The 14,999-nt window shown below is 42.8% G+C and overlaps 2 protein-coding genes and 1 long non-coding RNA gene across 5 annotated transcripts in view; 1 reads left to right on the top strand and 2 right to left on the bottom strand.

The window, feature by feature from the left end:
* The window catches only part of LOC116603627 (acetylcholine receptor subunit alpha-like), a 19,950-nt gene extending 19,485 nt beyond the window's left edge, over positions 1-465 (bottom strand). Inside the window, exon 1 of the mRNA XM_048719663.1 lies at positions 272-465. The gene's annotated coding sequence lies outside the window, so the exon portion shown is untranslated. The remainder of the gene's footprint in view (positions 1-271) is intronic.
* Positions 1-7,119, top strand: part of LOC125557267 — an 11,077-nt gene extending 3,958 nt beyond the window's left edge. Inside the window, exon 2 of the long non-coding RNA XR_007305195.1 lies at positions 6,282-7,119. This is a non-coding gene — a long non-coding RNA (uncharacterized LOC125557267). The remainder of the gene's footprint in view (positions 1-6,281) is intronic.
* Positions 4,418-14,999, bottom strand: LOC5520188 (neuronal acetylcholine receptor subunit alpha-2). 3 transcript variants are annotated; one of them, XM_032365160.2, is made up of 10 exons: positions 14,806-14,998; positions 14,565-14,726; positions 14,403-14,491; positions 12,476-12,615; positions 8,953-8,997; positions 8,544-8,653; positions 7,657-8,152; positions 6,789-7,057; positions 6,225-6,456; positions 4,419-4,739 (listed from the first exon to the last, which is right to left on the bottom strand). In XM_032365160.2, the coding sequence occupies exons 3-10, from the start codon at positions 14,467-14,469 to the stop codon at positions 4,563-4,565; spliced, it is 1,536 nt and encodes a 511-aa protein (XP_032221051.1). In that variant the 5' UTR covers positions 14,470-14,491; positions 14,565-14,726; positions 14,806-14,998; the 3' UTR covers positions 4,419-4,562. The 3 variants fall into 3 exon arrangements, with proteins under 3 accessions (XP_001640032.2, XP_032221051.1, XP_032221050.1); XM_032365159.2 differs by having other exon boundaries at positions 14,565-14,998; XM_001639982.3 differs by lacking the exon at positions 14,403-14,491 and having other exon boundaries at positions 4,418-4,739; positions 14,565-14,999.

Here is a 14,999-nt window from a genome sequence, read left to right as displayed (position 1 = left end):
GAATATTTAGTGAATAGTAATTCTGCATTTGGAGAATTTGTCTATCTAACGGGGGCTTGGATTATTCATTCTATGTGTGTTAAATATTTACAATTTCGCTGAAAACCGACCTTTCTGAAACAAAAGCATCCTTGTTTCTTTTCATTGTTCACAGATTTGAGACTTAATGAAGAGCCAGATTAAAAATATTTTGAGTTCCAACAGGGCTAGACATACATACACTTTATCCACTCTAAAATGATTAAACGGCAGTGTGTACTCTAATTCGTACCTTGACAGCTAGAGATCACCTCTGATCTTGTAAACCCTGTCTGGTGGTTAATTTTAATTTCTTTCTTTAACTTGTAAATGCCTTAGCATCAGCGTGGAGAGCGTGTCTAAAATACACATCCATAAATTCCTCAAGAGAGAAGACCAAAATTTGCTACAAGCGACTCTAACACGGAAAGCATGACTCGCGAAAACATAAACAAATTTATTAATTCATATCATTGAGTCGGTAACCTATTGCATGAGTTAAACTCGAGACAAAATAAAACCATACCAAAGAATACCACTAATTTACATAGCAATTTTTGGGATATTCAGTTTTTGTATGAGAAAGAATAGTTGAAAATAAAAGCAGGAATCCATGATTCCCCTAGAACTTATTCAAAACCACGACTCGTTCACATTACCCATAAAACCCCAAAAGTGATATAGGCTCATGTCGATTCTGATTGGCTCGAAGTAATATAGTTATAATAATAATAATAATAAAGACCTACAGCGTGATAGAAACCAAGTAGAGTAACTGTTTTGGATCTCTTGCTGTGGTACCGAGGTGGACCAGCTTTCACCTTGGGGGGAGGGGTCATGCCAAAAGAATATGTACCCGCAGTGCTTCATATATACCAAATAAATTAACAAGAAGAAACAATTGTACAGTGTTGAAAAGCTGTAGTATTTTTGTTAATGTTCTTCTAAGAATCTTAATAATTTACCCACGGTGCAGCGCGGGCACACAAGGATCCCCAAACTGTCCGTCATTCCACGAGTTTAAATTTAATTTAATCTCATTGTTCTCATTGCAGCCATCAATAAAATGTTTTCCCTGAGTCGTCCAATTATACAAATACTTTATATTTTGCACAGGGTTACTTCGTGAAGTAGGAAAACATGTTAAACACAGGCTTCACCCGCGTCAGTGAAGGATTTCTATGAGTTTTCATAGAAATAAAGTAATATCTTCATCCTCTAATTCATAAATCAGTGTCTGGATTCGGCAGTTAAAACCGCATTGTCAGTTTATTTCCGGAGGTCCGACGGAAACCTCTATTAGACTCCGTGCTATTTAATAGGCCATATCTGCTCTAAATTATTAATCACATCCCCTTTAAAAACTTCCAATAAATAGACGCACTGCTTTCAAATGTTGAACTATTTCTCACGTTTTCCGTCGAAAATCATTGGAGATCGTTACGTAATCGACCGGAAGTAAACTGGTGACTAAGAGTGCACGCCAAAATGCCTTGGATCCCGAGCAATTCTCCCGGGAACGCATATCCGTTTTTGGATATGCCGATGAAACGAATGCGTTTGGAAGTCGAATTTTAACGTACGTGGGTTTTAGCAGAAATTTTGGTCGCTAGAAAATTTTGTTTTTTTCGCGGTTAAACGCTTCGCTGAGATTCACGGAAGCGCAGGCTATGACTTTCCTATTGCAAAGACGTAGAACCGCCAAATCTAAATCTTTAATGCACTCAATTGCACCTGATCAGACGCAATGGTCGAGGAGTTGCGAGTAGTTCATTTATTTATTGTCATTTTAGCTGACTGCGGAGGGTGTAGACGCTCTAAAAAAATAACTTTATGGTGAAAAATGTGATTGACCTCCTGCCGCGGATGAGCCTCCTTGAGAGAAGTAACAATCAGGATGTCTGTGAAGTGTGCCAGGAGGGGAAACGTATCGGTGCGTTGAGTGGATGTGCCAGTCTTGTATGAAATATCACAAGGGATCATGAGCTACAAGAGATCACTGACTAGCAACTCTCGTGGAGATGAGGAATAAAAGGCTTCATTTTCACAACTCTCCCTTGTGTCAACAGCATAGTGAAATTCTAAAGCCGTATTGTGAGGCTTGAGATGAGGTGACTTGCCGAGAATGCATTATCATCGACCACTCAAAGCATGATTATGTATACTCGAACACAATTGTTGATAGAGAGACAGACGCTGGAAAATTTGAAATAGTGAATGGAAAACTGGAACGTTTAGATGACAAACAGACGTGTATCGTAAAGCAACAAGATCAGCTGAAAACCACAAAAGAGTCGACCACTGCTGAGATTAATCGATTCGTAGAGGAACAACAAAAGAACGTGCTGGAAGGATGCGCCAAAACCTTCAAGCTGAGGTTGAGACTATTTACCAAACCAAAAGCACGCAGTTGGCTGCTCAGCAGGAACACCTCTCGCTCGCTCTTACATGTGGTCGCATCTGCGTGGACTTTGCAAATCGTACCGCTGAGGGCAGCGACATTGATTTGTTATCCATGAAGGGGGATTTAACATCTCGTCTTGATGAGATAGCGAAAACACCAACAGAATTTGGCCCGTGTAACGCAGGAAGACTAAATTTGATAGTAGTCAGCATGAGTTCTTTCAATCGATGGATAAAAATGTGTCTGTCACACTTGATATCCCGCAGGCGCGTACGAAGGGGTTGGTAATTTCTTATTAAGGAATCTTCAAATACTGTGCTTTTTTCATATGATACCTATGACTGCGCACCCCCCCCTCGGCCAATCCTGGGTACGCGCCTGTCACGGACTCCGTAAAATGCGTCGTTACCATTGGAATAGGTGCGGAGCCTGGAATTATTTACTCCACGTGCCGGTCAGCCCAACAAGTTCTACATCGCCATCAAGAATAATCAAGGGGAGACATGCGAATAACCCGTAGACCTGTAGACGTTAAAGTCGCCATACACAAGGCAACTCCTCAGGCAATGGCTGTCTCAAGGTTGCAGGTAGCCGGCACCGGGAATGGAGTTTATATCACTGAATATCAACCTGATAGTGAAGGTGAATGTGTGCTGTCTGTTATGGTTGACGAGGAACACGTCAGGGGGAGTCCTTTCAGTTGGTTGGTGCGGCCACGCTGAAAACTAGAACATGACTGGAGTGTACACTTTGAAAATCACAGAACAAATCTGTTGACGAGTGAGGGAGAGAACATCGCAATACAAACGAAAGTGGTAGATAAGAGATATTGTACATCAATTGGAGTCGTGAGTAGGGACATTCAGTGGCATGTGTCAGACTGGAGATGGTGTGGTAGATTTAGATAGGTCATGGACAAAACGACCCGAGGTAAAAAGCTTAAAACTTTCAGTGCGATTACGTCATGCGAGGTCGGTCACGTGTCCACTATCTAGCTCAGCCGGGACGCTCAAGTCGGCAGAATGATAATCTGTAACAGCAACACGAGTCAGAGGGACGCGTTTGACAGCATTGGGTGCCCTGTTAAAGTAGACTGTCTGACACGTGGTTGAGGTATTGTGTGATGACCTCTAGGTTTAATAAACTCTAGACGGAGAACGGTTTGCGCATGTCTTCTCTATTTATGTTTTATTAGTTTTTACTGTTATAAAAACCACTCTCCTGGCGAGTAATAATTTCCCCGGCAGGGGGGCTTTTCGTAAAAAAGTATGGATGGATGGATGGATGGGTGGGTGGGTGGGTGGGTGGATGGATGGAAGGATTAGTGGGTGGGTGGATGGATGGATGGATGGATATCGCATCCAATTAGCACAATTTGTAACAGTCTTTAGAGAAACCTCCCTCCGTAGGAGAGTAGGAATACTCCTGAGACCGGACAATAGGATACGAGAAGCACGTGTTACAAAGACGCAACAACAACAACACAGTAACAAGACAGTAACAACAATAATAACATTCAAGTAACAACAACAAAGACAGTAACAACAATAATAACATTCAAGTAACAACAGCAAAGACAGTAACAACAATAATAACATTCAAGTAACAACAGCAAAGACAGTAACAACAATAATAACATTCAAGTAACAACAGCAAAGACAGTAACAACAATAATAACATTCAAGTAACAACAGCAAAGACAGTAACAACAATAATAACATTCAAGTAACAGCAACAAAGACAGTAACAACAATAATAACATTCAAGTAACAACAGCAAAGACAGTAACAACAATAATAACATTCAAGTAACAACAGCAAAGACAGTAACAACAATAATAACATTCAAATAACAGCAACAAAAGACAGTAACAACAATAATAACATTCAAGTAACAGCAACAAAAGACAGTAACAACAATAATAACATTCAAGTAACAGCAACAAAAGACAGTAACAACAATAATAACATTCAAGTAACAGCAACAAAGACAGCAACAACAATTGGAATAGACACACACTATCAACAATGGCAAAGGAAAAAAAGCGACAACGAATAGAACATTAAAGGTGGCATGTGGCATTATTTTTTGTTAAAACGTTTATTGTATTTTGCTCGAAAAAAATAGTTATTTTACGACGTCACATGTTCTCATTCAAATATTGTCTGATTTTTTCTTTGAAAATTATCATGGTTGAGATGAATATGGTCAGGACAAAAATCCAAAAAAATAGTCTGTCCATCACCATAGCAACGTGTTTCCAACGAAGTTGATTATCCTCGATTTGCCATTGCATCCTGGTGTGATCCGCGATGGTCTGGGGAGAGAAACGCACATCAGTCAGAGGGGAGGGGTGGTTTTGTAATGATCTGGCACATAGATCTAACGGGTAGTGTGCATGTGGTGTGACCTTGGCCTAGATAAGCACTTTCACGAGTAAGGGAGAAGTTGTGGCGTTTTATTGAAGAAGACTGAAACTGGTGTGGCTAAGGAGCGACAACAGTCAGTTTGGCAAATGGGGTACCCATGAGGCACATCCACGTGGTGGCACCTTGTCCTCTGGGTCCAGAGAGAGATAGCTAGGCCGGGAAACTGGGAGCGATTCCCTACTCTTACGAATAGCAAACGAGTTTCTTAACGTCCCCTTTACCTTGTGAGTGAAGCGTTTCAAGCCTCAGTTTTGTGTCTCACCCAAAAGAACACTTACAGCACCAGACTCAAATCCAGACCTGAACCAATCACCTGGACCTAGAAAAGTCCTCGGGTTCAGAGCTTGTAATCGAACTCAGGCCGCAGCGGTGAGAGGCCAGTGTGTTAAAACGCTAAGGCCACCTGTGCTTCCATATCTTAAACGAATGGAGATGATTTCCTGTCCACGAACCTTCAGAAAGCACGGTGATAAATCGTGATATCCCTCAAAAAGACTCGCCTGGAACAATTCCGATAAAGGACCCTGATCGCTTGGTCACGTATTTATCTCGGAACCTCGAAATGTCTCGAGCCCAAAAAAATGGCCTAGCGAGTACGATGGTCATCCAAATATTGATATGATTCATACCAATCAATGGATATAGTTTTCTTAATGTCTATAAAGAGCCTTGGGCGAGAGCATGGGAAACCTGTAATTGTCTAATCAATATTTTTGTAAGAAATTCCGCCATCTTGAGTCCGCCATCTTGGATTCTTATGATTTTTGCAAAATAAAAAAAAATCTGGAATTATTACTGCCTATGATACTGCTCATAATAATGATAAATGCTTAATATTAGGTTTTAAAGTGTCATATAGTAAATCTAGTGACATTTTTAACAACAGCTTTGAGAGGGCAAAGTTTACCTACCCCTCCTCCCTAAATATCCGAGGTAAGAAAATTCTAGAGCGCTGTTGTGAAACTTCAGTGTCAGTGTCACCTAAACAAACTTATAAAGTCAAAAGAGGCATTTAAACCTGAGAAACAGGACCAAATATGTAAAAATTCACTACTTTTTAGTTTGGGGAAACATATGTGTGAAAAAACGGTTGCCATGGTAACATGGAGCATCTCCTAGGCATGTCAATGGCATCAAAACGTCCACAGAGAGGTTTAAGGAAAATTCACCACGTTTTAGCCTCTTAGCTGCTATGGTTCAGAAGTTATAGCAATTTTTCCTTAAAGAGCCCCCCCCCCATGTCTGAATAGGGTTAAATATTGCATGTAAATGTCCTAATAAGCAATTGACAAAGGAATCTAAGCTTAAACCACTCGACAGTTTCCAAAACAACATTGATATGGCATTATCAGGACTAAGAACCCAGACCTCACCCGGATATCGCGAACACAGCGCTTCTCGTAGTGATCCTCGTGACTTCTGTTTTGCAGCAAACAAGTGACCGTCCTACACGTGCCAGGAATGCCGTTGGTTGCCATGGTTACTGAATTACGTGGCCTGTCATGCATGACGTGATTGTGCGATGACAAATTACCATTCATGGAGGGGAGGGGTGTGTACGCGTTTTCGATATCGGGCAGCTCGTCAAACTCGTGTAGAAACTTACTGTTGAGGAACAACGAGTTGGGATAAGTACTTTGACGTATTCTAACCAACAATTTATCCGCAGGCTGTGGGTGCAGCATTTTCTCAGAAAACATAAAGCATCATCATCACCATCATCATCATCATCATCATCATCATCCTTATCCTTATTGTCATCACCATCATAACCATCCCATCCTCACCACCACCATCTCCGATTTTTTCTTCAGATATTTTTTCTACACTATTTCTAGGACCTGGTATTTTTACACAAAAACTAGCACAACTAAACCGACCAATCACTTAGAAATCACTTAGAATCACGAAGAAAACAGGTTATTACGACAAATCACCTTTCTCTGTCTTGCTCGCTAGTTACCAGGTCATGTGGAATGGACGGCGGTTGGCGAACACACAGGACTACCGCGAGCCATCTTAGCACGATTACATCAACCCATTTTGGCATCTCGACAACTAGCGTGGTACCGGAATTCCTGTGGTGAATGTTCAAGACCCAGCACGTGGCCATCAGAGACACGGCTATCTCGGTCATGATGGTGATGTAAAATCTCCCAAGTAGCGGTATGCTCTCCGAGTTGCGCGGGAGGGTCTCTGCGACGAGCTGTCGAGTAGTGCAAAAGATGATAAAATGTATAATTGATAAAGTAAATAAGCCGCATTATTGTCAGGTGTATTGCCTTGTTGTAATTTGCGCATACGTCTCTACCTCGGGATGACTGGATGACCTGCGGCTACGGGACTTCAACCAATAATTATCCCTCGGTTGCCGGCACATTTGATCACTAAATTCCCCTCATGCCATGCTATAACTTATAATTATCCTAGTTCGAGTTAGTTGGGTTTCGAGTTATCGAGGAACTCAAGTTTTCCGGGTTCGGGTTAGTGAGGAGTTCAGGTTATCAAAGTTCAAGTTAGCGGGAAATTTAAGTTATCCGATTTGCAGTTAGTAAGGAGTTCAGGTTATCCGATATCGATGTAGTGAGGATTTCGAATTATTAAGGGTTTTAGGTTTCGGGGTTCCGCTGTATTTATCTTTAAATTATCACATCTTAAAACATTGCTACATACTTTCTGTACGTCTAAAGCGGACCACAATTCAAGACATTATTCAATTAAGCGATGTAAACTTACTTAGTAGTACGAGTTGTATGCATCTTACTAAGGCGCTTTATACGCAAGAAAAATATCACGAAAAATCACCTGAAGAAAGACTGCCATGGCTAGAAGTACCGTGATGCTTAGCGTAATTCTCTCCCCAGACTCCGGCGGTAAGAAGAACCCAAGTAGAATCATAGTCAACATGATCATACAGGGCGTGATCAAGTTAAACGCGTAAAACAAGGGCTTTCGGCGTATCGTCATGGCGATGGTGACGTCAGAGATTGGCTCCGGGCAGCACGCGTAGATTTGAGACTTGCGCGAGGTGGTCGCACTCATAAGGTCCCACTCCGCGCTTTTGAGGTATTTGGAGGATTTCACGGGCGCGGGGGACGCCTGTATGTCGACGTCCGCTATAGTGTATGTCCATGAGCCGAATTTCATGTAACACGTTTGCTCGTCAAACGGAAAATACGTCACGTCAATTTTACATGTGCTTCGGAACGAGGCTGGACTGAACCATGCTGAGGAACCGTCTTTGCTGATTATCACGTGGGTCTTGTATTTCTCGTGACCGCCGCTGAACACACTGTCCGCGCTAGACGAAAACAAATTTAAAGGCTTTCAGCCATTTTGCGCGCAGTTTTCGAATGCATTAAAGTAGGAAATTCATCCATATCGTCCCATCTGTGGTGCCAAACCCAAGGTGGACAACGCCGCAAGCAGGTACGCGGGGGGTCTGTACGGGGATATTCCAGAAGGTACATCAGCTAATCAGAGTGCTTGTTTTATGTTGCCAAAATATAAATGTACCTGTCGTACAGCACTACATCCGGGATCCCCACTGACTTGGCGTCAAGACGATCATGTATAATTATTGATTTGAATAGGCCTATTCAAATCAATAATTATTATTCTTCGTTTGATAAAAAGTGCTACCAGCTAGCTACAACACTTCGTTGTATTTTTACAAGTCGAGACGGGCATACCTGTCGTAAAGCACTATATCCGGGATCCACACAGACTTGGCGTCAAGACGTACGGTCTGGACTCCCTCGTAGTTAGATGGATGCCAAGTCAACAGTTCGTTATCCCAGCGCTAGAAAGAGAAATTTTTCAGCACTTTGATCTCATTTTAAGTCCTTGTTCCTGGTCAGACGCCATATTGGCATATTACCAAAACACCAGCTGTAGAAAAATGAATTTGATTGTGAGAAGTATTTTTTATATATTTTTTTACTGAATTCGCTGAATGAAATGTACAACCTAGTTGATTCTTCTTGAATATATTTCAAAATGATTTTTTTCAAATATTGAATACAAATGACTGAGTCATAAGTTTAGTATGATTTGTTATTGTTACTTGAGTGAATAACGCACAACGGAATTTTGATTTACCTGGCGTATCCATACGTTGGTTTGGATTATTTGGTTACGGTTTTCCTAAGAAAAGAACATAAGCCACATGAGGTGATGTGCGCAGTGCTCGTCATGTACACACAAGGTGATGTGCGCAGTGCTCGTCATGTACACACTAGGTAATGTGCGCAGTCCTCGTCAGGTATACACTAGGTGATGTGCGCAGTACTTGTCATGCACCCACTAGGTGATGTGCGCAGTGCTCATCAGGTATACACTAGGTGATGTGCGCAGTGCTCGTCATGTACACACTAGGTGATGTGCGCTGTGCTTGTCATGTACACATTATGTGATGTGTGCAGTGCTCGTCAGTTACGCACTAGGTGATGTGCGCAGTGTTCGTCATGTACACACTAGGTGATGTGCCCAGTCCTCGTCATGCACACATTAGGTGATGTGCGCAGTGCTCGTCATGTACACACTGGGTGATGTGTGCAATGCTCGTCATGTATACACCAGGTGATGTGCGCAGTGCTCGTCATTTACCCACTAGGTTATGTGCGCAGTGCTCGTCATTTACTCACTAAGTGATGTGCGCAGTGCTCGTCATGTACACACTAGGTGATGTGCGCAGTGCTCGTCATTTACCCACTAGGTTATGTGCGCAGTACTCGTCAGGTATACACTAGGTGATGTGCGCAGTGTTCGTCATGTACACACTAGGTGATGTGCGCAGTGGTCGTCATGTACACACTGGGTGATGTGCGCAGTGCTTGTCATGTACACACTGGGTGATGTGTGCAGTGCTCGTCATGTACACTCTAGGTGATGTGCGCAGTGCTCGTCATGTACACACTAGGTGATGTGTGCAGTACTCGTCAGGTATACACTAGGTGATGTGCGCAGTGCTCGTCATGTACACACTAGGTGATGTGCGCAGTGCTCGTCATGTTCACACTAGGTAATGTGCGCAATACTCGTCATGTACACACTAGGTGTTGTGCGCAATACTCGTCATGTATACACTAGGTGATGTGCGCAGTGCTCGTCATGTACACACTAGGTGATGTGCGCAGTACTCGTCAGGTATACACTAGGTGATGTGTGCAGTGCTTGTCATGTACACACTAGGTAATGTGCGCAGTACTCGTCATGTACACACTAGGTTATTTGCGCAGTACTCGTCATGTACACACTAAGTGATGTGCGCAGTGTTCGTCATGTATACACTAGGTGATGTGCGCAGTGCTCGTCATGTACACACTAGGTGATGTGCGCAGTGCTCGTCATTTACCCACTAGGTTATGTGCGCAGTACTCGTCAGGTATACACTAGGTGATGTGCGCAGTGCTCGTCATGTACACACTAGGTGATGTGCGCAGTGTTCGTCATGTACACACTAGGTGATGTGCGCAGTGGTCGTCATGTACACACTGGGTGATGTGCGCAGTGCTTGTCATGTACACACTGGGTGATGTGCGCAGTGTTCGTCAGGTACACACTTTAGGCGATGTGCGCAGTACTAATTATGTCAACACTAGGTGATTTGCGCAGTTCTCGTCATTTACCCACTAGGTTATGTGCGCAGTTAGCGTCAGGTATACACTAGGTGATATGTGCAGTGTTCGTCATGTACACACTAGGTAATGTGCGCAGTGTTCGTCATGTACACACTGGGTGATGTGCGCAGTGCTCGTCAGGTATACAATAGGTGATGTGCCCAGTCCTCGTCATGCACCCACTAGGTGATGTGCGCAGTGCTCGTCATGTACAAACTGGGTGATGTGCGCAGTGCTTGTCATGTACATACTAGGTGATGTGCGCAGCGCTCATCATGTACATACTTTAGGTGATGTGCGCAGTGCTCATCATGTACATACTTTAGGTGATGTGCGCAGTGCTCGTCATGTACACACTAGGTGATGTGCGCAGTGCTCGTCATATACACACTAGGTGATGTGCGCAGTGCTCGTCATGTACACACTAGGTGATGTGTGCAGTACTCGTCAGGTATACACTAGGTGATGTGCGCAGTGCTCGTCATATACACACTAGGTGATGTGCGCAGTGCTCGTCATGTACACACTAGGTGATGTGCGCAGTGCTCGTCATATACACACTAGGTGATGTGTGCAGTGCTCGTCATATACACACTAGGTGATGTGTGCAGTGCTCGTCATGTACACACTGGGTGATGTGTGCAGTGCTCGTCATATACACACTAGGTGATGTGCGCAGTGCTCGTCATGTACACACTAGGTGATGTGTGCAGTGCTCGTCATGTACACACTGGGTGATGTGTGCAGTGCTCGTCATATACACACTAGGTGATGTGCGCAGTGCTCGTCATATACACACTAGGTGATGTGTGCAGTGCTCGTCATGTACACACTAGGTGATGTGCGCAGTGCTCGTCATGTACACACTAGGTGATGTGTGCAGTGCTCGTCATGTACACACTGGGTGATGTGTGCAGTGCTCGTCATATACACACTAGGTGATGTGCGCAGTGCTCGTCATATACACACTAGGTGATGTGTGCAGTGCTCGTCATGTACACACTAGGTGATGTGTGCAGTACTCGTCAGGTATACACTACGTGATGTGCGCAGTACTCGTCATGTACACACTAGGTGATGTGCGCAGTTAATGTCATGTACACACTAGGTGATGTGCGCAGTGCTCGTCATGTACACACTAGGTGATGTGCGCAGTGCTCGTCATGTACACACTAGGTGATGTGCGCAGTGTTCGTCATGTTCACACTAGGTGATGTGCGCAGTGCTCGTCATTTACCCACTAGGTGATGCGCGCAGCGCTCATCATGTACATACTTTAGGTGATGTGCGCAGTGCTCATCATGTACATACTTTAGGTGATGTGCGCAGTACTCGTCAGGTATACACTAGGTGATGTGCGCAGTGCTCGTCATTTACCCACTAGGTTATGTGCGCAGTACTCGTCATGTACACACTGGGTGATGTGCGCAGTGTTCGTCATGTACACACTAGGTTATGTGCCCAGTCCTCGTCATGCACCCACTAGGTGATGTGCGCAGTGCTCGTCATGTACACACTAGGTGATGTGCGCAGTGCTCGTCATTTACCCACTAGGTTATGTGCGCAGTACTCGTCATGTACACACTGGGTGATGTGCGCAGTGTTCGTCATGTACACACTAGGTGATGTGCCCAGTCCTCGTTATTTACCCACTAGGTTATGTGTGCAGTACTCGTCATGTACACACTGGGTGATGTGCGCAGTGTTTGTCATGTACACACTAGGTGATGTGCCCAGTCCTTGTCATGCACCCACTAGGTGATGTGCGCAGTGCTCGTCATGTACACACTAGGTGATGTGCGCAGCGCTCATCATGTACATACTTTAGGTGATGTGCGCAGTGCTCATAATGTACATACTTTAGGTGATGTGCGCAGTACTCATTATGTCCACACTAGGTGATGTGCACAATGCTCGTCTTGTACACACTAGGTGATGTCTGCAATATTCGCTGTTCTTATCGTTTTACACACTACGTGATGAGCACGTGACATTGTACTTACAACATTTACGATCTGTACTATCTCCATGCCGAAGAATACTTTAAGAGTGTGATTGCTATTCAGAACGGGTCTCGCGTTTCGGCTGTATCCTTGTAAAAGATCACTGATGAGTCTCTGTTCAGCGCTTGGATTTGCAGCCCCTAAGGGAGATCACCGAATGGAGAAAGAGAACTCAGGTATCAGCATAGATAAGAGATGGAATGGAAGACACGGAACCAATTGATGGTTATAACAATCATAATAGTCTATCCAGCTACCCTGATTCAGCTGGATGCAGCGAAAGCTTGATAGGAAGCTTGTGCGCAAAACACTTTAAACAACCTCTAACAGTGTTCAGTGTCACTTTTTGCAGAGTCTGTGACGCGTTCTTTTGTTTGGTATGTCATGACTGGCCTTCTTAAAGTCTAAAGTATTTGCCGTCCTTGACACATTTCTGCTTGTAAGAACACAGAAATCAAGCTATACATGTAGAAAGCAAGATGAAATGGCAGCAGAGAAAAGCAGGGGACACTTCATCCTTTTGCCCGTGCCGAGCCTAAGACGCAGACGTCGTACTGCTCAGAACTCTTTTCTTTTATAAGAACTTTTTTTTATAAGAACGTCCAGCCTGAGATTTCACCAAATTCTAAGAACGTGCTAAGAACATGCCGAGGCTCAGATAGCATATAGTCCTGATGCGTTTTAAAATGCATAATCAAATTGTGCTCATATTAACAACCCTATCATTGCTATTGATGATTGTGTAATTCTCTTCCTAATAAGTCATTAGGTTTATTTTAGATTCTTATATACACTAAAATAAAAAAAACACGTTAAGAACATATTCAGCCTCAAAATGTCCAAAAAAAGAACTGAAAATCAGACGTTCTTATAAAAAAAAGAGTGTAATAAGGCTCAGAATCGGTTTAGATATATAAAAAGGGATAGTCGCATTTATTCGGTGCTTATCATGGGAGTAAATATTACATGACAGATATGACAGATCATTCTCATTTGTCAACACGATTATAATTCATCGATACATTTCTCATCAATCTAGCGAATAGGAATGTCTTACCTCTCCCACCAATAGTTTCCCGCGATAAATACGGCAATGTTTCTTGGATAATCGCTTTTGGGCGATTCTTCAACCAAATTTCAACTTACTTTCTAAACCACGCTATCGCTAAAGGGTGCTCAACTTCGTTTTAACTATGACCAGTTATAACTCGCAGTTAGAAGAGACAAGTGCTTCCTCTTAAAACATAATAGCTGATTTGGAAGTGCGAGCTAAAATGCGTTTTGCATTTTGAAAAAGCATTCAAAAAAAGAATAGCGAACGCAGTATTATGTACTGCTATTGAACATTTAACTTCAACATGGAATAGAAAACGCACAATTAGGTATAAAAGATTCTTTATCTCCGCTTGTTTATACGCGAATCTGACGGCGCGAACATAAAGGCTATGGTAACAAGGATACACAAAAATCTACGATTTTATCAAAACGTACACATCGAACATTAGCTCACGTGCACGCGTGAATAACGGAGTTTTGTTGTGCAAAATACAAAATAATGTCGAATATGAGAAAAACATACTATCACAAGACAATGATACTTCCATGTCTCGACTCTCGGGACTTAAAAGGGAATATATGTAAGGTAATTTCTTGAGGCTGGAAGTATAAATTGGAAATAAATATGCAAACTGTAAGGATAAACAAGCTGGCAATCTAGTTTGAGGAATTTCCAAATAATTGAGAATTTACACAGAATGGGTATTTTCGATTTCTAAAAACTAAGAAATGCAAAGAAAAAAAGGGGGTTTGGGAGGTGCGAGGATATGTCCCTGTTTTTTTTTTAATCGGAAAAAATCTTAGTGTTGAAAAAAATGAAGTACACAAATATATGTGGCGCTTTAAAGAACACAGAAATTTAGTTATATACCTGAGCACGAGATGACCCCTAGAAAGGAAGAAACACTGATAAGAATCCAACAGTTTGCTTGAATCATGCTTCAACACTCCCGCGATAGTCTGAAATGTCATAAAAACCGCACAAGCTCACCACGATATCATACAAAGGCTTAAAACCATCTTGATTACTTACGAGAAATAGATACCAATTGGCACATCTATTAGTGTACACCGCTCTTACACTTCGCTTAACGGATGACGCTTGATAGAGACGCAAGGTGTGTTAGTTGGGTTTTATCCGGTTTGTATTTCCTCCATTGCTTGTGTTATTGAGCCAGTAGCTCCGCGTTTTTTTCTACAAAATGTATAAACTCCTCTTCACTTATGAATCATTGATGCATCCTGTGATCATAGCAAATTCGCGTTGCGCTCACCCTTGAGGTATTGATCTCCTGTTTTATAGTAACAACAGGCGGCCTAGTACCGCCATCAGGCTACTAAGTACTTTGCTCTGCGAATAATGAATTATTTAGCCGTTTGGTCTTATTCGTGTGTCAGGTAATGAAAACCGCGTATGTTACTCACATCACTTATTTGTTAGAGCAGCTGACAGGAAAATAAACGATCT

Source organism: Nematostella vectensis, chromosome 12 (genome assembly GCF_932526225.1).
Source record: "Nematostella vectensis chromosome 12, jaNemVect1.1, whole genome shotgun sequence".
NCBI lineage: Eukaryota > Metazoa > Cnidaria > Anthozoa > Actiniaria > Edwardsiidae > Nematostella > Nematostella vectensis.
Note: the sequence above shows the minus strand (reverse complement) of the source record. Positions and strands in the feature narration are given on the sequence as shown.

Excerpts from the sequence above, each read along its gene's own strand:
- LOC5520188 (XM_032365159.2), bottom strand. The coding sequence starts at position 14,469 with ATGATTCAAGCAAACTGTTGGATTCTTATCAGTGTTTCTTCCTTTCTA. Across the intron at positions 7,058-7,656 it reads CCATGGCAGTCTTTCTTCAG|CTCGTCGCAGAGACCCTCCC; the intron begins GTGATTTTTCGT and ends ACTACTCGACAG. Across the intron at positions 6,457-6,788 it reads AGCGAGCAAGACAGAGAAAG|TAAGTTTCTACACGAGTTTG; the intron begins GTGATTTGTCGT and ends GTTCCTCAACAG.